Genomic DNA, 21,654 nt, shown 5'->3' with positions numbered 1-21,654 from the left:
GTTTGTGCATCCCAAAACGCGACTAAAGCCGCTGCAGCAGCTCGGAATCGAGGAAGGTCACCAGGGCGAAGGAAATACCTCCCTTGAGAACCAGGGAAACGACTTCCAATAGGCGCGTGTTCAGCGCTTTAAGGCTCCAGTTGGTCGGCGGAGTCTACGTTGAATACAAATGTTACTCGCAGTGCTATAGGCTGTCTGCATGGCAAAAACATTGCCGCCTACGTAACTCCGAAACACTAAAAGGCCAGGGATTACAGCGGCTGCAAGATGGTTTTAATATTACTAATTTGTATTAACATATACTAATTAATTATTCAACCTTTTTCGCCGTACTCCTCTCTTTTTGATAGTTTCTCTGAGATTTGTCGCTCTCCTACGTTGTCAGCTAGCCCCTGCAAGCATACACCCTCCTCGCACGATGTTGGCTGGAGGAGTGCAGGTGCAGGCAGTGCCACCATGTCGGTTAGCTTTTGCTTATGCTCAAGCACAGTCTCCCACCTCTTCACTAGAGAGGAAAAACAGCTTGGCGCGGGGCAAGCTTATATAGTTCATGTTGTCTTGACGCATTTTTCGTCGTTGGGATCGGGAAGTTCGTGGCAGTTATCGCCATAGAATTGACCCCAAAGTGCTCGTCCATTTGAAAAGAGCACAGTGAGACACCAGCTTACGTGGAAGATCCCGTGACTGATTGCAACCCCTCGTGCTCACAGCCACTACTTGAGGGCCTTCTGGCACGTGAACCGAAGATCCTGAGGCGTTTAATTCAGTATTTCTTTATATGTTCAATTGGCTAAGCGATTTGCTTACTTTTATGAGACATTTTCACTCCATGCGCGACGTGCCGTTTAACCTGTGAGCTGTGGTGTGTTCTAAATTGGAGGTCATATAATAGCTCGGACATCATGACCCTTTCGACCTGTCAGAACTGGTAATACGCGACGAACTGCGGGGGACACTAACGACGTCGGCTTTTCTGCAACATATGGCCCTTAAGCTTTTCACGCAGTCAGGTTGAACTCGAATGAATTCGTCTAATTTTAATAAAATGAAATTCATCGGCGCCTAGTACGCCCGTTAAACATTGCGATTTGAAATTCCGAGCCCACGACAGGTTCACGATGGGATTCAGCTGTTTGGCACGATATTCGGGGATAAAATCTAGACAGCCGAAGCCGCAGCAAAAGTGTCTACCGAGACTGCGACAACTACCTTCTTTTCTTACCTCGTCAAATATTTGCTTTTGCCTTTCTATGTGGCGACCTGTCACGCAGATGAAAAAAATTACACATCTAAAATCCCACCTCCCGCTCATTTATATATAGCTGCTGCTGCTGCGGCGCCATAAAAAGTAATATTATGCCAATATTATATTTTTCTTTTAACGCGTTGTCTGCAGAAAAAAACTCGTGGGGGTATTCGTGCCACACTTCTAAACTTACGCTGTTGCAATGCATGTATTTGATGGTGCACGTGTGGCCTGCTGTGACAAACGAGAAAGCGCAGCGTACACAAGTGGCCCGCGCAGTACGTACTGGCGTCTGCTCCTTAGCAAAATGAGCACGGTCTACAACGCATTGTTAAAGTGCGAAGTCAAGGACGCTGAAGAGTATAATTATATAAAAAAAAATTATATAAAACAGGGAAAATGAACACCATCTGTTCGTGTACAAACGCGTGAAAACAAAACTCACTGGCTGCAAAACGATGCATGTAAGTATTCACTTGACACGGCCAGCAGGGCTACATGATCTGCGAGGACTCAGTTCTCACTTTCTGCAGTTAAATGGCGAACATCACATAAATAATATCAAGTAAAACATCATCGAACAGTTTATATAGCAGCTGGGGTTAATGACTGACGTTCCATCACCAAGACGTGACCATTGAAGTTGCATTGTCCATTTCTATTCTCCCCAATTGAAAAGTACAGAGGAAAGACGTTTACTGCCAACCACTGTTTTGCATGTGGTGGTGTATTCACTTCCATTAGTCTCTTCCAGCCGTTTACGGGTCCTGTACAGAGATTACGCTTCTTTCGATTTGGTTTCACCGTATGTACAGGGTGTCAGAAGGCTCCTGGGTGTGTGGTGAGTGGGGCTTTCTGGAGACTACAGACAGACGCGGGTACGGCCTATGGGAAGTTGAGGGAGGTATATGGGTGGTGGGTTGACGGAGCAACAAGACTGCGCTAGTTCTTTTCTTCCATGTGTCCTGTGTCCGTGTTTCCATAGCAATGCACATTTCCATTATGCCTCACTTAGTGGCCCACACGTAGGTATTTTGCACGCAAGTTTTCCAATAATGCGCGTTGTAATATGAACGTTTTAGAAGAAATAACATGCAAACCAATCAGCCAATAAGTACATTCTCGTTCAGAATCATATGTCGTCTATACATCTTCAAGTGTATTATTAATGCTGACGTACCAGTCTCTTTGTTCGAGATATTTGGTTCGGTTTATGGGGTTTGACGTCCCAGAGCGACTCCATGTATAATAGACGACGTAGTGGAAAGCTTCAAAAATTTCGATCATTTGCAGTTCTTTAACATGCACTGACAACACACAGCACACGGGCGCTTTGCTTTCCACTTCCATCGAAAAGCGGCCGCCGCGTCAGGATTCGATCTTGCAGCCTTGTGCACAGTGGTCAAATGCCCTACCCTCTGAACCACCGCGAATAGATATGTTTTAGAAGTATATCTTCAAAAACTCCCATACATCATTGTTCACTACAGTATATCGATAGAATTGCCACTGAACAGGCCACTGAACAGGCACTGAACAGGCACTGAACAGGCCTTACCTTCTGCAGTGGATCACAAGGCTGCTATTCCTATACCGAATTTTGCGGAGTTCGCATGCCCAATCTAGGAGTTAATTACTCATGGAATAGCCAGCTGAGTCAAAACAATGAGTTCTGCGTGTGAATGGCGTACTATAAGAGAAGAAAAATGGTACAGCAAAGCTTAGCGTGTTAGCACATCAATCCGCGTGAGCTGATAGAACCCCGAACGCTGTTATGCGCCAATAACCACGGCAAAGCGGCGACTGGATGTCGACACTCGCTGTCAGCGCACCGAGCACTGGTGAGCTTTTGTGACGTGTTCTATACGTTAATGTGCGGGAGTTGGGATTTTAGATGTGTAATTTGTTGATCTGCGTGGCAGGTCGCCACAATAAATGGCAAAAGCAAATATTTGTCGAGGAAAGAAAAGAAGGTAGTTGTCACAGTCTCGATGGACACTTTTTGCTGCGGCTTCGGGTGTCTACATTTTATCCCTGAATATTGTGCCAAACAGCTGAATCCCATCGTGAACCTGTCGTGGGCTCGGAATTTCAAATCGCAATGTTTAACGGGCATAAAGGCACCGATGAATTTCATTTTATTAAAATTAGACGAATTCATTCGAGTTCAACCTGACTGCGTGAAAAGCTTAAGGGCCATATGTTGCAGAAAAGCCGACGTCGTTAGTGTCCCCCGCAGTTCCTCGCGTATTACCAGTTCTGACAAGTCGAAAGGGTCGTGATGTCCGAACTATGGCCTCTAATTTAGAACACGGCACAGGTTAAACTGCACGTCGAGCACGGAGTGACATTGTCTAATAAAATGTAAGCGGATCGCTTAGCTGATTGAAGAAATAAAGAATTAATGAACTAAACGCCTCAGGACCTTTCGTTCACGTGCCAGAAGGCCGTCATGTAGTGGCTGTAAGCACCAACGGTTGAAATCAGTCGCGTGCTCTTGCACGTAAGCTGGTGTCGCACTGTGTTCTTTTCAAATGGACAAGCACTTTCAGGTGAATTCTATGGCGATAACTGCCACGAACTTCCCGATCCGAACGACGAAAAATGCGTGAAGAGAACATGAACTACGCTTGCTCCGCGTCAAACTGTTTGTCCTCTCTAGTGAAGAAGTGGGAGACTGTGCTTGAGCGTAAGCAAATACTAACCGACATGGTGGCACTCCCTGCACCTGCACTCCGCCAGCCAACATCGTGCGAGGAGGGTGCATGCTTGCAGGCGCTAGTTGACAACTTATGAGAGCGACAAACCTCAGAGAAACTCTGAGAGAGGAGTACGGCTGAGAATGTTGAATAATTAATTAGTATATGTTAATACCAATCAGTAACATTTAAACCATCTTGCAGTCGCTGTAATCAGTGGCCGATTAGTGTTTCGGAGTTACGTAGGCGGCAATGTTCTCGCCATGCAAACAGCCTATAGCAAATATGTATTTAACGCAGACTCCGCCGACCAAGTGGAGCCTTAAAGCATGGTCATCAGCACGCTATAAGTTATTTCCCTCGATCGCAAGGGAGGAATTTCCTTCGCCCTGGTGACCTTCCTCGATTCCGAGCTGCTGCAGCGGCTTTGGTCGCGCTTTGGGATGCACGAACCAGCCGCTACAAGTGCCCCTTTTCTGGAGACCTCGGCTGAGGAAAACGTCGCGAAGGAAAAGGTAGAGGACATCTGCAACAAGCGTACCTTCGAACAACACGCGCTGCTCGTGCACAGTTTAGGCAAGACATACGGCTTCATCCGGCCTCACATTGCCATCGGCAGGATCAGGTTCACGATGCGTCACGGCGAGTGCCTCAGCTTCGTGGGTGTCCTGGGCACCGGCAAAACTACGCTCCTCAGCGTCCTTGTCGGCGAGCAGTTTCCGACGTCCGGCGATGCCTACCTGGGCCCCACGTCACTTCCACTTCACTACGGACAGTGGCTGCGGAACATCGGCTACGTTCCTCATATCGGGGGTCTCCTGGAGACACTCACTGGCCGGGAAATGATCTGCCTGCTGACCGTGCTTCGCGGAGTCCGGGACATATCGCGCGTTATGAGGTCTCTTCTGACCATTGCCGACCTCGCCGATCCTGACGCGTCCATCGCGTCGTGCAGCGCCAGCGCTAGGGTGCGGCTGTCGCTGGCTCTGGCGTTGATGGCCTTACCCGGGCTCTACCTTCTGGATCTTCCAGACTACGACAAGCAGACGCGCGCTCTGGTGCGGCGAGTGCTGGAATACCTTCGACAGCACAGCACCGTTATACTGACGTGCGAGCATCTTCGTCACTACGAGAGCGTCTACGACCGCATTGGCATCCTGGCGGCTGGCCGCATAGACTGCATCAGCTCGGTAAAGAAGCTCAGTGAAAAGTACTGCAGCGGCACCACGATAACGGTGTACACGTTTCCCGACCGTAAGTGCGATATGGATCATCTGCGGCATATCGTGATGGATGCGTGATCGACCACTTCCCGATGTGCTGCGAGGGCCTGCTGGAATTTCGCATTTTCGAGCCGCCGACCAGCTTATGCGAAATGCCGACCAGCTTATGCGAAATGTTCGACCGCCCATTATTCCGCAAGTGGAAGCAGAAGTTTCACGTTTTCTACGTCAGCGACACTACACTGGAACAGATATTCACCAGCCTAGGCTGCAAACACGTTGGTCTTCAGGCTCGCGAATAAGAGGTGTGATGCCAGTGTGATGAAGACAAGGAAGAGGAGCAGCCGACGACGAAGTTGCCCTGAAGGGTAGATACTTGGGCTTGTTGGTACATGATCGAAGGGAACAAAATGTAGCGCACCAAGACAAGGACAGAGAAAGAAGACACACACAGCGCTGCACAGTTGCCCTCTCGCGCTCGGACCGTACTCCCCTGGACTTCAACACTGGGCTCTCTGTGTTAACGGCTCAGCGGCCTTCACACGCCTTTTTACCAACGTGACATCTGATTGAGAAGTGCTGGGCAGATATTTCATGTACCGGACGCCCCTATCAAGCCGCGACTGCAGCCAAGGACGCACTCTCAGGGTAGAAATGCCTGTTCACCAGGGCAGCCGGCGCCTACGTGGCTTATCTCCCGAATTCGGTCCGCTTCCTGATCTACGATCCAAAAGTACACAGACTATCACTATGAGTACACAAGAGATTCCTGCCAATGTCTTCCTTCACCAGCGAGACCCCCCTCGCTTTCATGGTCTTCCCCACGAAGACGCCGAGGACTGGCTGGACCAGTTCGACCGGGTGACCACCTTTAATGCGTGGGACGCGAACGCAAAGATGCGCCATGTCTACTTTGCCCTGGAGGACTCGGCGAGGACCTGGTGCGTCAATCATGAATCTCGCCTGCAAACGTGGGATACGTTCAAAGCAGAATTTATTCAGGCATTTATTCGCACATTTCGTAAATAAAAGGCCGATCTTCTACTTCAGAGTCGCATCCAGCATACGAACGAAAGCGTGATGGTGTACGCGGAGGAGATGAAGCTCTTGTTCCGCCGCGCAGATTCCAAACATGTCGGAAGAGCAGAAATGGCGATTATTAATTAGAGGTGTGAAAGAACAGCTCTTCGCCGGCCTCGTTCGCAGTCCGCCAGTGACCGTAGATGCTTTCGTTACAGAAGCTACTTGCATCGAGAGAGCGCTTGACATGCGGGCACGGCAGTACGAGCGCACGAGCGTGTCGATGCTGTCCACATGTGCTGAGAGGTCCACCGTGTCATCAGGAGACTCACTGCGGGAGACTATTCGAGCCATTGTGCGAGAAGAACTCTTGCCTACGCCGGCGCAGCCGCAAGTTGCATCGGTCACCGATGTTCGCGAAGTGCAACAAGCTTCGGGTGCCGCTCCGCTTCTTGCATGCCCTCCACAACCACCTACAATGAGTTACGCCGCCGTCGCAAGCAGTTTTCTGCCGCCTTCAACACCACGTTACGAAGCGCCTGTGCCGGCCGCTCCCCAAATGCCACCTTCCCAGTCCACTTTCCTCCAGCGACCCAGGCGCCGCCGAACCGACATCTGGAGAACCGCGGATTACCAGCCGTTGTGCTACCATTGTGGTGAAGGTGGAAATGTCTGGCGTCGCAGCCCGTACAAAGAGATGGGTCTTCGCGGGTTCCCCTTCGGTGCTCGCTGTCCGCAGCCAGGAGAGCGCCCACGAGAGATTGTCGACTACCTTTCTAACCCGGAATCAGTCCAGCGCCGCCGATCACCTTCGTCCCGCCGCTACGATTCCTCCGAGCCGCGGGACCAGTCTAGAAATTCCCGTAGGGGAAACTAGACGCAGCAGCCTCTGGAGGTGTGGCTGCTCGACAACGAAGAGTATAAGACCTTCCAACGACGCAAACCATTTCGCCGACGCCGAACAACCCAGAGATAATCATGATTACCAAGCCGCCGAAGTTAACGTCAAGCCAACAACCCGACCAACTGCGTAGCCCGACTGCTTGTCTACGACACCGTACCTTTTCGACGCACCGACGCCGAGACAGGACACCTCGACATTACCGCAGCGAGACGTCACCGCCAGCCGATTTAGACCTTTCAATTGACGGCATCGCCGTAACTGCTTTGATGGATACTGGGGCCGATTATTCCATACTCAGTGGATCATTCGCCGCGGCACTCAAAAAGGTTACGACAGCTTGGGACGGCCCACAGATACGTACCGCTGGAGGACATTTGATAACACCTAGAGGAACATGCACAGCGCGAGTCACAGTTCAAGGGCGAACCTTCCCGCTGTGCTAGCGGATTGCTCCAGCGACATTATACAGGGTATGGACTTCCTGACGGAAAACGGTGCCACCATCGACCTCCAATCTCAGTCGGTTCAGTTTTTGACTGAGAATGCCCTCGAAGTTAACTGTGTTCTGCCGGCGCCGCCCGACATTAACAACGAGCACGTGGCTGTACTTCCTCGCTCCAGTGTAATGGTGACCGTCGGTGCGCACACCCTCCGGTGTCGTCGAGAGTAAACCGCCTTTGCTTCTCGACCGCGGCATTGTTGTTGCTCGGGCTGTCGTCATCCTCGAAGATGGGAAAGTCGACTTCTCACAAATTTCACCAACGAACACCGGTATCTCATTAAGGGAACAACGATCGCTTATATTGATGCCATTGCTGAAACTAGGTGCGTGCACAGTTTAACTTGTGATTCTCGACCGGAACAAGAAGAAGTCGCCGACCTGAAGTACGACATCAACCCGGCACTACCGCAGACGGAACAAGACATCCTGCCCCGCCGGGGTGGTGCAGTGGTAAGACGCCCGACTACTGTGCCGGAGTTCCCGGGTTCGAACCCGACCTCGGCGGCTGCGTTTCGATGGAGGCGAAACGAAGAGGCGTCGTGTGCTGTGCGATGTCAGCGCACGTTAAAGATCCCCAGGTGGTCGAAATTACTCCGTAGCCCTCCACTACGGCTCCTCTTTCTCTCTTTCCACTTTCATTCCCACCTTCCTCCCTTCCCTTACGGCGCGGTTCGGGTGTCCACAGAGCAAGTGTGACAGTTACTGCGCCTTTCCCTTCCTGTGAACCAATTTAATTTAACAAGACATCCTGAGGAACCTCCTCAATCGCTACAGAAATGCGTTCGCGTCGCTGCCGCGCGTTGGTCGAACACACCTTGTAAAACATCGCATAATTACGGACGATACAGTACAACCACTCTGACAGACACCTTATCGTGTCTCATCTAAAGAACTGCTTGATCACGACGTTATTCGACTATCTCAGAGCCCCTGAACGGCACCTGTCGTCCTTGTTCAGAAGAAAGACGGCACATTACGGTTCTGTGTTGACTACCGACGATTGAACAATGTTAACTAAAAAGGATGATTACCCCCTGCCCAGAATCGATGACGCTTTAGATTGCCTATGCAACACCAAGTATTTCGCTTCCATGGACCTCAAATCTGGGCACTGACAAATCGAGGTAGACGAAAGGGACCGCGAGAAGACTACATTAGTCACTCCAGACGGGCTGTACGAGTTTCAGGTTATGCCGTTCGGCCTTTGCTCCGCGCCGGCGACCTTTCAAAGGCTTATGGATAACGTCCTCGCGGACCTGAAATGGCAGACGTGTCTCGCGTATACCTGGATGATGTGATCGTCTTCGCCCCAAGTTTTGCAGAGCACATTCGTCGCCTCGAGGCGGTTCTGCAAGCTCTAAAAGTCTTGCGACCTTACATTAAAGGCAGACAAATGTCACTTCGCCTACGACAAATTGAAATTTTTAGGCCACGTCGTCAACAAGGAAGGAGTCCTTCCTGATCTCGCGAAAACTGTTGTCATTGCGAATTTCCCGCCGCCACGAGACCAGAAGAAACTTCGGCGCTTTCTCGGGTTATGTGCTGTTACGTTTCTCCACCGACAAGTGTGACAGCTGACGCAGCCACCGCATAGCAACAGGCAGAACCGCGAGCGGATCGGCCATTTCGGCGCCGTTCATCGGCCGCGCAACGCTTCCTCCCGCGGGCAAGTCTCGACGTGATCCTGCCACGCGCCAAATGTGTGTGCGTGCGTGTGTGTGCAAAAGCTGGCCAAGCCTGGAGCTCGAGGGAGAGTGCGTCGCCCTCGCCCGTCTGCAGGAGGTGGAGGAGCTGCGGTCGGACCTAAGTTTATTGAGGGGCTTTAGGTCGGACCACCTGCGATTGAGTCATCCCGTCGTGTCCAAACGTGTTTGGCTCTCCATTTCCTGTGAGGGCTTTCCCTTTCCCTTTGAACTGGCAAGCCTATAAAAAGCAGCGGCAGACTCCGCTGCGACAGAGACTACTTTGACGCGCCGTTGACACGACGCTAGACACCATGGTGTCTAGCGTCGTGTCACTCTCACACAGCTGCAGCTGTGTGAGAGTGTCTGTATTCTCTCTGGGTCAGCTTCTCTGCCCGTTTCTTCATGATGTTGTAGTAAAGGTTGTTTCGTTAGAAGACGCCTCGCCTTTGCTGGGACCGTTGATGCCGTCCGCCGAGCCACGGAGCCGCCAGGCCAACGCTACCGAGGGGCCGCGCGCCGCATGTAACAACTGGCGTCAGCGGTGGGCTGAGCACGCGAGCCACGAACGTAATAACTGGTGGCAGCGGTGCGATACCCGGGCACGAGCCTCAAATCTAATAGTGCGTACTACCGCCACTTTGTGCCAAATTTCTCAAAAATCGCCGCGCCCCTTACGTATCTCACCAAGGCAGATGTACAGTTCTAATGGGAAACGCCGCAGCAGCAAGCATTTCATGACCTTCAGTGCCGCCTTCAGTCACCACCCGTTCTGGCGCACTTTGATGAACACACTGATACGGAGGTACACACCGATGCAAGTAATTTTGGTTTGGGCACTATCCTAGTTCAGGTCCAAATTGAAGGGTCAACAACGTGTACTTGCTTAAGCAAGTCGTTCTTTGTCGAAGACCGAGGGCAATTATTCTGCCACTGAAAAAGAGTGCCTCGCCATCGTGTGGGCAATTATGAAGTTCAGGCCATACCTGTACAGGATGACCTTTCAAAGTACTGGCGAATCACCACGCACTTCGTTGGTTAGCCACTATCAAGGATCCATCAGGGCGCCTTGCACGATGGAGTCTGCGCCTACAAGAATATGCCATCACAGTGACCTACACATCCGGTCGTAGACATTTGGACGCAGATTGTCTTTCCCGGGCTCCCGTCGAACCTGCCGACGCGCAGGCGAAGACGACGACGTCTTCGTCAACGCAGTGAACTCTACAGGATCGGTGCGTGCAACAACGCACCGATCTCGATCTTCAGGCAATAACTGATTATCTGCGAAGTGCTAGCGGCTACTTGCGCGCTTTATCCTCTCTCTGCCTACGCGACGACGTGCTTTTCAAGAATTTTACCCCCAACAATCGACATTACTTGCAATTGTCGTTCCTATAGGAACCTACGCAACGAAATTTTGCATGCCTGCCACGACGAACCACTTTCCGGCCACCTTCGATCACGAGTACGTAAGCCAGAATCCAAGAAAAATACTACTGGCCTCGTCTAGGAAATGACGTTACGAATTACGTTCGCACTTGCCGTGATTGTCAGCGCCAAAAGATTCCTCCTGTCAAGCCAGCCGGCTTCCTAAAACCCATATATAGTGCCTCCCACCCAGCCGTTTCAACAAATCGAGATGGATTTGTTAGGACCATTCTTGACTTGAGTCACAAAGTCACCGCAGGACTACTTCCTACCATCCCCAGGCGAACGGATTAACCGAACGTTTAAACAGAACGCTTACCGACATGATGTATGTGGACGTTCAACACAAAAACGTGGGATGCAGTCCTACCTTACGTAACGTTCGCATATAACACAGCCACCAAAGAAACGACCAATATTTTAGCCTTGTTTATGGCCGCCAAGTCACCACAACAATTGACGCCATGCTACCCCATGTCGACGACCACCCCAATGATGACGTTGCGTACTTTTTGCAACGTGCCGAAGAAGCCCGCCAGCTCGCTAAGCTGCGTATCCGTGAGCAGCAGATGCAGGATGCACGACAACCTGCGGCACCGCGAGGTTGAATATCAGACAGGTGATCTTGTCTGGGTTTGGTCTCCAGTTCGATGACGCGGACTTAGCGAAAAGCTTTTGCGTCGCTACTTCAGTCCGAGTTCTGCGCTCTCAACTATGAAGTTCTTCCTCACGAGGCGCCATGATGAAGTCGTGCCGCACGCCCAGAGATGGTCCACGTCGTTCGACTCAAACCTTATCACGCCAGGACGCCCTCATTGTGAGTCCGTGAATTGCCTGGAGCATCGGGTCAATGCTTCCTCACCGGGGGAGCTAATGATGCCAGTGTGACGAAGACAATGAAGGCAGCGAAGCAGACGACGACGAAGTTGCTCTCTCGCGCTTGGACCGTACGCCCCTGGACTTCGCCAACACCGGGCTCTCTGTGTTACCGGCTCAGCGGCCTTCACACGCCTTTTTACCAACGTGACAATATAACGGGTTGGGCGGGAAGGGGGTTCACAAACAAAATAGGAACGGGGAAAGCTGGAATACGGGGAGGGGGCTTACAGTATTTACTTCACCGGGTGTGCTATAATATGATTGTTTCTCGCAGTGAGGATTGTTTAACCGCTTTTGCAGTATTTACTTCACCGGGTGTGCTATAATGATTGTTTCTCAGCCGGACCGCAGTCAGTTCTTTTATAACACTGGCCACAATAAAGTGAACTGATACAAAGGAGACCTCTTTTTGGCTTTCCTTAGGCTGAACTTGTTTTTATGGATAAGGTATTGTTCCCTTACACCATGCTGATACATTGAAGCTTTTTTCTGTATTATTCTGATAGCCAGAGTAACGCACGTCTAAGATGTGCAGCCACGACCTCCCAGACGCAGTCTGTGAAATTGTGGACATGCATTGGTGAAGTTAGGTTTGGACCAGGGAGATAACACTCCGCGATGACGTCTGGAAGGATTTTTACTGTATCCTGGTTACAACCACAGCTGTGTTCAGTCATTAAGTTCCTTTTCCGTTTCCTATTAGGCGACAATAGGCGCGTGGAAATGTGAACGCGCGTGTGCGAGGGGTTGCGGACCGATAGCAAAGGTCAACGTGAGGTGCATGCGACATGGCGACAATATGCGACAGTATGTGAAAGTGACTGGACATGCATTGGTGGGGTGAGGTTTGGGGGAGGGGAATAGCACTCCATATGAACAAGGACTGCGGTGACCAAAGCAGTGTTCAGTCCCCATGTTTATTTTCGCTTCCTATAGGTGCGTGTGCGAGGGGTTGCGGGCCGATCGTAAAGGTCAACGCGAGGTGCATGCGACATGGCGATGTCCTGACCCTTCGCCGACTGCAGCACGAGCCACTGCCAGTCGGCACGAATATGAGAGGATATTTTTCGGAGCATTGTCTTCAAACGCAGCTGCAAAGCCCCAAATGTGCTTACTGTACATTTTTCCTTACGATGCGACTAAATGAGGACGCGTGACCAGAGGAGAGGAGCTCGCCACTACCGATGTTCACACTTGCGACAGTCGCCTTCTCGTTCTGTTCTCGTTCCGAACGAGTTGGGAGTAGGAGAGCTGCTGGGCGATGACAGCAGCTCTCCTCTCCACCACGGTGTCAATCACCGTGGTGTCAATATAAAATGTTGCGCCTGCATAAAAAAACCATTTCTCAAAAGTTCATGGTACTTACCGGATAGTCTGAATATCTTTCCAATTTCCTCCCAGGCCATATATTCCTTCTCCCTGCCTTTGAATTCCGGGTGCCGTTTGTTGAAAAGGTAGGGGTATTCTTTAATAGCATTGAGAAGGTGCTCGATCGAGTACTCCGGGACCTCGCTGATTGGTGAAATGGTTTGCGACTAGAAATTCGAGCAGTGCCCGATCGGCCCGCGGCAGTCGCTTTTTGACCGATGCGACCATTTGTGACTGTCGCTTTTCGACCAAGACGATCGCGCGACCGCTGCTAGTCGCAAGTGTGAACGGGCCTTTAGCCGCCGTGTGTGGTGAACAAGGTGAGGTGGTGTGCCTTTAGGCACAGCATCTCCTCTCACTGTCTCCCGGGCATCCGAAGGGTGGATGCCTGTTGCTGCTGATGCTCGTTTAATAGGCATACGGTACAGCTGTAATAAATATGGAAGACGCAATGCGTCGACTGTGCAAAATGCGGAACAGAGTTGAGAAGCGGCATCCTGCCGTCATGTGTCACACCAGGACAGTGTCCGCCTTCTGAAATGAATCAGCTCAGTGTCCAATTTTCCTCTCCCTGTTAGCGTGTTCTGCAGTATCGCATTCATTTCATTTAGGAAACTGTGATTGCAGAAATGCTGCATACTACAGTATCCGAAAGTATGTGAGAGAAGGAACGATCCCGAAGAAGGATGCTGCCGAACGAAGTTCAGGATATGAAATGGAGGGGAGGGGGTTGGTTGGTTGGTTTGTGGGGTTTAACGTCCCAAAGCAACTCAGGCTATGAGAGACGCCGTAGTGGAGGACTCCGGAAATTTCAGCCACCTGGGGTTCTTTAACGTGCACTGACATCGCACGGCACACCGGCGCCTTGCTTTTCGCCTCGATTGTAAAGCGGCCGCCGAGGCTGGGATTCGATCCCGCATCCTTGGGAACAGCAGTTGAGCGCCGTAACCACTGCGCCACCCCGTCGGGGCGCACCTAATTTCTGCCGCAAGGTCATAGAGTTGAGAAGCGGCATCCTGCTGTCATGTGTCACACCAGGACAGTGTCCACATGTACATGTCCGCCTTCTGAAATGAATCAGCTCAGTCTCCAGTTTTCCTCTCCCTGTTAGCGTGTTCTGCAGTATCGCAGCAGAAATAACGACATACTATTAAAAAACATACGCAGATTCAAGAGTTGTGTTTGAGCACAGCTAAACGAACAGTGACGGGGAATTCGTAAATCAACCCGTTCAGCTGCCGCTCATTATGCTCATTCAAAATGAATATTTCCCTTTCTGGATAGTACAGCCATGCAAATGCCTATTATTTAATTGTCCAGTGCAAAACATACACTGGAATCGCCTTACATATGTAAAAATTTTGAAATCACAGTATGCTTAAAAATTCCAAGCGCAAAATGACGGGATTTCTCTGGTGAACATGCACTCTGGGGATTATGGAATTATACCTTGTTGAAACTTGAAAAAAAAAAAAAATAATCAGTGTTATTACTAGTGGTAAAAGCTGCTTGCATGAAAATGGTGGACTATGTGCTTTCAAAAATGTATTACCTTGTTTGCAAAATGTATACTTTTAGTCCGAGTAGTTATCAACATAGCCTATGTTAAAAAAACCAGCCTCCAGGGAGCAGAGGCGCACAGTGAGGGAGGGCTCCAAGGGTCCGCTATAAAGGTAAATATGGGTTGCCGGTGGTAGTGCCATAGCATTCCCTGTGTTGGGTTGTGTGGTGCCTAGGCAACTAAAGCAATAATGTGCCAAGTGCTCTTTTGGTGACAGCTGGTGCGGTATAAAAATATAATGAAAAAAAAAAAAAAAGGAAAGGCAAGTTAACATCAGCATGACACTGGACAGCACTGCAAGCCTCCACCTTCAATGTTTCTGGACAGCTAGCCTTTAGTGGTAGATGTGACCACCTAGACGATGCCCATGATTGGGTAAGCACATTTTGGCAGTAACTGCAAGCTTGTAAATAAAAATTTTAACTCGCTCAGCTTTACGCATGATGCGTATTCAAGTGATGAGGTCACGCATGATGTAAAAAAGTTGTTTGACACAAAAATCTTCATGTAACATACTTTTCTTAGTTTACCTCTTCCCATGGTTCAGTAGACACTGGCAAGGATCTATAATGCAAATGCAATTGCATTATGGAAGTATGTAATAGAGTGAGCAACACATGCGCTATTCCAACACGTCCACTGATGTGTCTGCATGTCTCTCCAGCAGTTCACATAACTTCTACCAAGTCATTACTACTCTGCCAGAAATTATTTTTGGCAAATGACAACACAACACAAGCAAACATATTTGAACCTATACTTTATAACAAAATATCTTCACCCAGTTGTGGCAGGACTCATAATAGAACCTATACTTCATAACAAAATATCTTCTCTCGGTATACAACAGCAGTCAAAATACGACATATCAAAACTTTATGTATGCTTTAAAACGATGTGCACATTGCGACTGAATCACATGCTGTTTGTCAACAGAGCAGCCTGACCTTGGGGAACACAAACTCCAAGCACAAACACTGGTCCAAGAGGCCAAGAAGGCCCCCACAATCGTGGGCAGAGTCAAGCCACCAGGTGCAACAGGCAATAGGGGCGTCCCGAGTGGTAGTGCCACTAGTGTCAGCGCGCCCTCTGGCAATGTAGCCATTACTCGGGGCTGGCTAGGGATAATTTCGCCAGCGGATCCAAGAGTGGTCCCGCTTCAGGCGGGGACCTCAGCTTAGCCGTCGATGTCATGCCCGTCTGGAGGCGCTGCAGTGGACAATGTGCAAGAAAAATGACAACGCAGCTTCAGATGTTTTCATCCACAAGGCCAACACTCGCTGCTGAATCTTCTCATGAAGGAACAGAAAGAAAGGAGAGGCCCCAATTCTCCTTTGCACGAAGAGTGAACAGAATAAGTCACCTCCTTAGAAGGCTTATGTCCTGTGGCTGGAGCATGTCCTGGCAACTCTTTCCTTGCTAGAACAGTGTAAAGCTGAAGTGGCAGAACACTATGAAATGATCAACAGCACAATGCACTTGACAGTACAAGGAGGTTACAGCTAACTCTGACAGTGGCAGAACTTTCTTGGTTTGTGTTGTAAGCTGACAAGCAATATAGTAGTGACAATCTTTTTTCTTTGCAGTGGAGATACAAAACGACCGTCGTCAGTTTCCTTCCAACTAAGCCATATTTCAATTTTTTTTTTTCTGTAACTATGATGCACACATTACTAGAAAATAGTGCCAGCAGTAATGCTACAGTTAGCACTGAGCTACAGGAAGAAAAAGTGAAAATATGAATTGAGGCACCAAACCCTGAGACCTCTCGCTGTATGACTTTCTGGTTTATGCACAGTCACTGTCCGTTCTGCAAGACTGGTACAAATACACGACAAATGTTCTTGCCGACCATGGAGGATGGAAACAACTAAGGAGAGGCCCTTGCCATTCCCAATGCATTAGAGAAAGTGTGGCAGAAGTGACGTCAAAATTTAGGGTTAGCCAAGTCGGGCCATTAGCATTGGCATCGCTGTTGCTATGAAAACTCGGGCCACTAGAAACAGCATTGCTAAGGGCTCGAGGTTCGCGAGTGTCGTGGAGAAAGAAAAGGCGGAGGGTAAAGGAGGAGAGACGTTGCAGCGTCCCTTCAAAAAAGTTACATCAGGGCCTCTCCTAAGTTCCTTCCTTCTTCCATGTTGCCAACTGACATGGTTTCCAGCTGCAGTTATTATTGTATTTTTAAAACATGATAATTATGACAGCACTCATTATTTAAGGCATGTTGCTAGATTAAATGTGAATTTTAGAAAAGCTAGACGACCTCAAAAAAATCAGTATCTTTGATTGAAGCTCACTGTTACGTGTAACTGGCTGCAAAAAGCTTCTGTAGATGGCGCCAGCTACTAGAATAATGGAGCGGAAAAGTATGCAGCAAGTGAGGCGCCACCCTGCACCGAACTATTGATGGAGTGACATGGCTGTGGAAGCTCTATCTCTTGCACCTGTCATTGCCAAGAAAAACTGCCGCCGAGTACAGGAGTACAACATCCACCTTTACATATAAAAACGCTTTCTATGTTGATCGCAATACCGGCAACCAATCATTGGTAGGCTTAATACTCCTGGAGGCTGTTTCACTGTGGTTTTATGAGTGAGAGAACATGAACTGCTGGTTGAACCTCTAAAAGGAAATTCCACCAGAAATAATACAGAAGGATGATAAAAGCACAATGAGATAAGAATGTTTGAAGGTCACAGGCTCTAAAAACAGAAATGAACTTTGATAGTATGGCACTGTTACCCTGGCTTCAATGCAAGTACAGTGGACTCATATATTGATCCTGGATACAGTAGCAAATATGGAGGGCACCACAATATGGTCCCTTCAGTTTTTCACCATTTCTGGACAATGCTTGCCGAGTTTTCCAACAATGAGAACTAAAAGCATTCCATGCTTAACCATTTTAAAAATCTGCTTAGTAGAAAGTTCTATACAAAGTGAATTTGCACCTTATTCGTAGACTAGAAGTGAGAGCAGGGAGCACCCAAGCTCTCTACAGCAACGTATTCTGCGCTAGCATACTAGTAGCACACTGCCGTGATGGGTATTGACCATCTTGCTTTGCAGCAAAGCTGCAATGTACGGTACTTTGGAACTAACTACTGCATACAGTTAATTAAAAGTCTAACCGCTTTACCAGTTTACCACATATATGATAATTTCGTGTTAAAATGGAGGCACAGTTCGTTTCAGCAGCAGAACTCCTCGAATTGCAGAAAACATGGTAAGCAAGGAAGGACGCCTTGCATAAGCTACATGAGAGTTGTCGCTATTCTTCATTTCCAGCATGAAACATAGCCTTAAGAATGGAGCAAAGAAAATGTACCGTGGCATCATGCCATCTTAAGTCTCGTGGCATCATGCCAAGTGTATCAGCACATAAAATTTGGCCACCTTCAGAGTAGTTTCCCTTTGTTGCCTTTCACATAGGATCCCATCTCATATTTCCATTGTGATGTGATTTAAAGTGGCTTCACAAGGTCAACACCAGCAGCTGTTGAGGCCGTCTGGCAACTCGGCTTCGTCCACAAAAAAGTGATCATGCCAGTACCATTTAAATCATCCATGCAGAAGCGCTGTGCGCTGTACAGAGTATCAAATATGGCAAACTGAATAGACCAAACATAAACATGGCTTGATATATGTGCATAGTACTAGTGCTATCCTCTGCATGGGCCTATTGGGTACATATTTTGACCATTCGACGTAAACAATAAATTCACGTAGCCAAGATTGACTACCTATCTTATACTATACATTGCTGGGGGCGATATGTTTAAACAAAACACATAGGTTACATACCACAACCTGAATGAGTAAGATGTATCAATGTTGAAATGACAGCAGCATGGACCATATGTCTCATTTTGAACTGATGTTCCCCAATGAGGCCTGTCCATAGGAGGATGCACAAATCTGGGCACGACCGTTACTGCATGCAAACCTTTTTATATCCACAAGCTGCAATTTAAACCCTCCATTAGCCTGCTTACTACAAGCCCTTCATTTCCAGGCCTTTTTCTTATACTTAGCCCTTTTTCAACAAGAAATAAAATTCCTTTCCACTCAGCATCACTCAGCACTAGGGTATGATCACTTATAAGGCCTGGTGTGCAGCAAAATAAATCTAATGTGAAATGCTCTTCATAAGAGTTGTAGCAACATCCCATCATACCTTTCTCGTATTTTTCTTGCCGCTGCAGTTGATGTGTGCATAGCATCGCAATATCAACAGCTCTAAAATCAACAAACAATTCTTGCTATGCTCACTTTTAACAATTCGGCAAACACAGCACAATATTGCCTCAAGAAGTGACAGCAACACTGTTTGTAACCTTTAACAACCCCGGGGTGCCTTATCGCTTAGATGAGACAGCAGTCTCGGCCAGTAACAATGGCAACTACCTTCACAGTGAAATACAACGAAAAAAGGAATGCATTAGACATAAAACACATGCTATGTAAATTTGGCCCCAGGTCTGCATACTGCAGTTTAGAACAATACACTCGATCAGAAAAAATCAAATACTACCATAGTACTAACACTGCCATCTGGTAAATATCAAGCAATGCAAAAAGAGCATATGAACGCACAAGATATGCAAAAAAGTTATGACTAGTCAGGGCAACTACATTTGACTTCAGCATCAAGCCATACAAAGTCACAAATCGATAGAAATACTGTGCTTGTCATTTTGAACCTTTTGGTCTGAATGCTCTCGAGCAGCTATAACACTCAACATGTTTTTCCAAAAAGCAGGAGCGCCTTAGCAGGTCAAGGTAATTAAGCCATTTAAAAAACATACAAAGATAATGCTTCTACTGAATAGCTGCGAGCTGACTAGACTACAACAAAATAGTATGAATATTTCAATATGCAAAAGCACAGATCTATTTGAGTGTTATAAGTGTATGCATAGTAGTTCAACTACGACTCAACTGAGTTCACCGATCTGACTCAAGAATTACGATTCAATTTACAAGCAAGGTAGAAAACAATAATGTAAACTTGGCAGCAATCAATCACGATTGGCACACCTTAAGGAGAGGGCCTTTGGCTGTGATCAGATAGTAGACAGCATAAATGGGAATCATCAGCATGGACACCAGTGCCAGGAACCATCCAATCATCTCACCCCACCAGGGGTAGATGTAGGTCTTTGCATAGACGGGAGGTTTATATTGAATGATGGATGATGTAAATATGGTCTGCAATGAGAAAAGTGTTGGATGTCATTGCACACTCAGTTTAGTCCTCGATTTTGACATTTTATTTTTAGGGCAAGTAAAAAGAACACTACCAAAAAAGGTATAGCAACGGCAATCTTTTTTTTCTTCAAGGTTAAACTTTATGTACGGGGGGGGGGGGGGGGGTACCCAAAATAAACCGAACTTAATTTTTTTTTCAACCTATTTATTTGCACTTCAAGCACAAACCTTCAGTACCCTTCAAAGTACTCTCCATTTGCACTAATACACTTGTCTAATATTTCATTCCACTTTTCAAAATATTGTTTAAATTCATCTTTTGTTATGCTTGACAGTGCTTTCGTCGTTTTTTTTTTTCTTTACCTCCGCAACATCAGCAAAACACTTTCCTTTCATGTGTTTTTCATTCTGGGAAACAAAAAAAGGCACACGGGGCAAGGTCCAGTGGGTATGGGTGGTGAGGCATGGGGGTCATACCATTTTCGGTGAAATATTGTCGCACAGACAAGGCTGTGTGAGCAGGGACATTGTCATGACGGAGAAACCGGTTACCTGACTGCGACAAATCAGGCCTCTTCCGCCACACACTGTTGCACAATCTTTTCAATACTTCCAAGCTGAAAGCTTAGTTAACTGCCTGAACCTGTGGAACAAACTCTGAATGGATGACTCCGCTCACGTCAAGAAAAACAAATCAGCATTGTTTTGAGGTTTGATTTCACCTGATGAGCTTTCTTGGTGTGAGGCGAACTTGAGTCTTTCACTGGCTGGAGTGTTGCTTTGATTCAAATCGTAAGCATAGCACCAAGTTAAGTTATCGTCATCTGTGATAATTTTTGAAAAAAAGTTTGGATCATTTCGCGTCTCTTCTTTCAAAGAACAGCATGCTTCCACGTGAACTTGTTTTTGTTCAGCAGTCAGCAGTCGTGCCACGAATTTGGCCGCCACCTTTTTCATTCCCAAATCTTCTGTCCAAATTCGGTGTACTGAACTCTTAAATCACTCCTGACAGCTCCACAATTCCTTCAATCATCCGTTGTTGATGTTCGTTGATGATTGCACGAATGTTTTCAATATTTTCGTGTGTTCGGGCCGTGGAAGGACGACCAGAACAAAGTTGGTCATCAATTAATATTTCACCATTTTTGAAACGGGAAAACCAAACACTTGAGTTTTCCCCATGACATCATCCTTGTACGCCGGTTTTAAGATTTCAGAAGTTTCTCTGTTTCATGTTTTCCAAGCAGAAAGCAGAACTTCACCGCCACACGCTGTTCACGGAAATTAGCCATAGCAATAACGACACTCACAGGAAACAGTTGTCACTGTAAACTCTGCCAAACCTAGTACGTCTGACCTTCAGCGACGCCACTCGGCTGACTGACTCTGAAATGTTCACTCTATACTCTCCTAGAGGCAAAACACAGTACTACGAAAGCGCTGCCCACAAAAAAATTAGTTCGTTTTTTTTTGGGTACCCCCTCGTATTAGTGCAACATAGAGTGAATAGCTTCCTCAGTTTCTTTCTAAACCTGCCGTAATTAAACATGCACAGATCAAAAGAGTGGCTCACGTTTTCCTTGAGCTACAAGTGTTTATGACCAGCTTCCGTTTCTCAATTAAGTCAAATGGTTCTGAAGAGAGGGCAAATCTTTTCTGGCTACTCATGTAGTAAATATTGGCTGTAAATTTGTACTTATTGCACAAAGAACAAGGTGAGAACAGGAAGATAACCTGTTCTAATTCAGCACAGTGCAATTATTGACAGGGAGATTTGGCAAAGACGAATTTGTAGAAGATTTCGATACGGCTGTGCTGTCACTGAAATGACAGCTGCATCCTAATCCCGACTGATATTAGCAATGATGAAACAGGAAGAAAAAGAAAAACAGCTAAGGCACAAATAAATCCCAGGTGGCTGGTATAT

At 47.8% G+C, this 21,654-nt stretch overlaps 1 protein-coding gene across 4 annotated transcripts in view; it reads right to left on the bottom strand.

Annotated features, from left to right (window-relative positions):
* Nucleotides 1-15,258: 15,258 nt before the first annotated feature.
* Nucleotides 15,259-21,654, bottom strand: part of LOC146207557 (sodium- and chloride-dependent GABA transporter 1-like) — a 36,512-nt gene continuing 30,116 nt past the window's right edge. For all 4 annotated transcript variants that reach the window (XM_084588487.1, XM_084588501.1, XM_084588494.1 and 1 more), the window contains 2 exons: nucleotides 19,557-19,727; nucleotides 15,259-15,724 (listed from right to left, as the gene is read on the bottom strand). In XM_084588487.1, coding sequence (XP_084444613.1) covers nucleotides 15,620-15,724; nucleotides 19,557-19,727 — 276 coding nt within the window. In that variant the 3' untranslated portion in view covers nucleotides 15,259-15,619. The remainder of the gene's footprint in view (nucleotides 15,725-19,556; nucleotides 19,728-21,654) is intronic.

Source organism: Amblyomma maculatum, chromosome 1 (genome assembly GCF_055883805.1).
Source record: "Amblyomma maculatum isolate TAMU_Amacu chromosome 1, ASM5588380v1, whole genome shotgun sequence".
Taxonomy (NCBI): Eukaryota; Metazoa; Arthropoda; class Arachnida; order Ixodida; family Ixodidae; genus Amblyomma; species Amblyomma maculatum.
The sequence above is the reverse complement of the archived record's forward strand: the minus strand, read 5'-3'. Positions and strand labels throughout refer to the sequence as shown.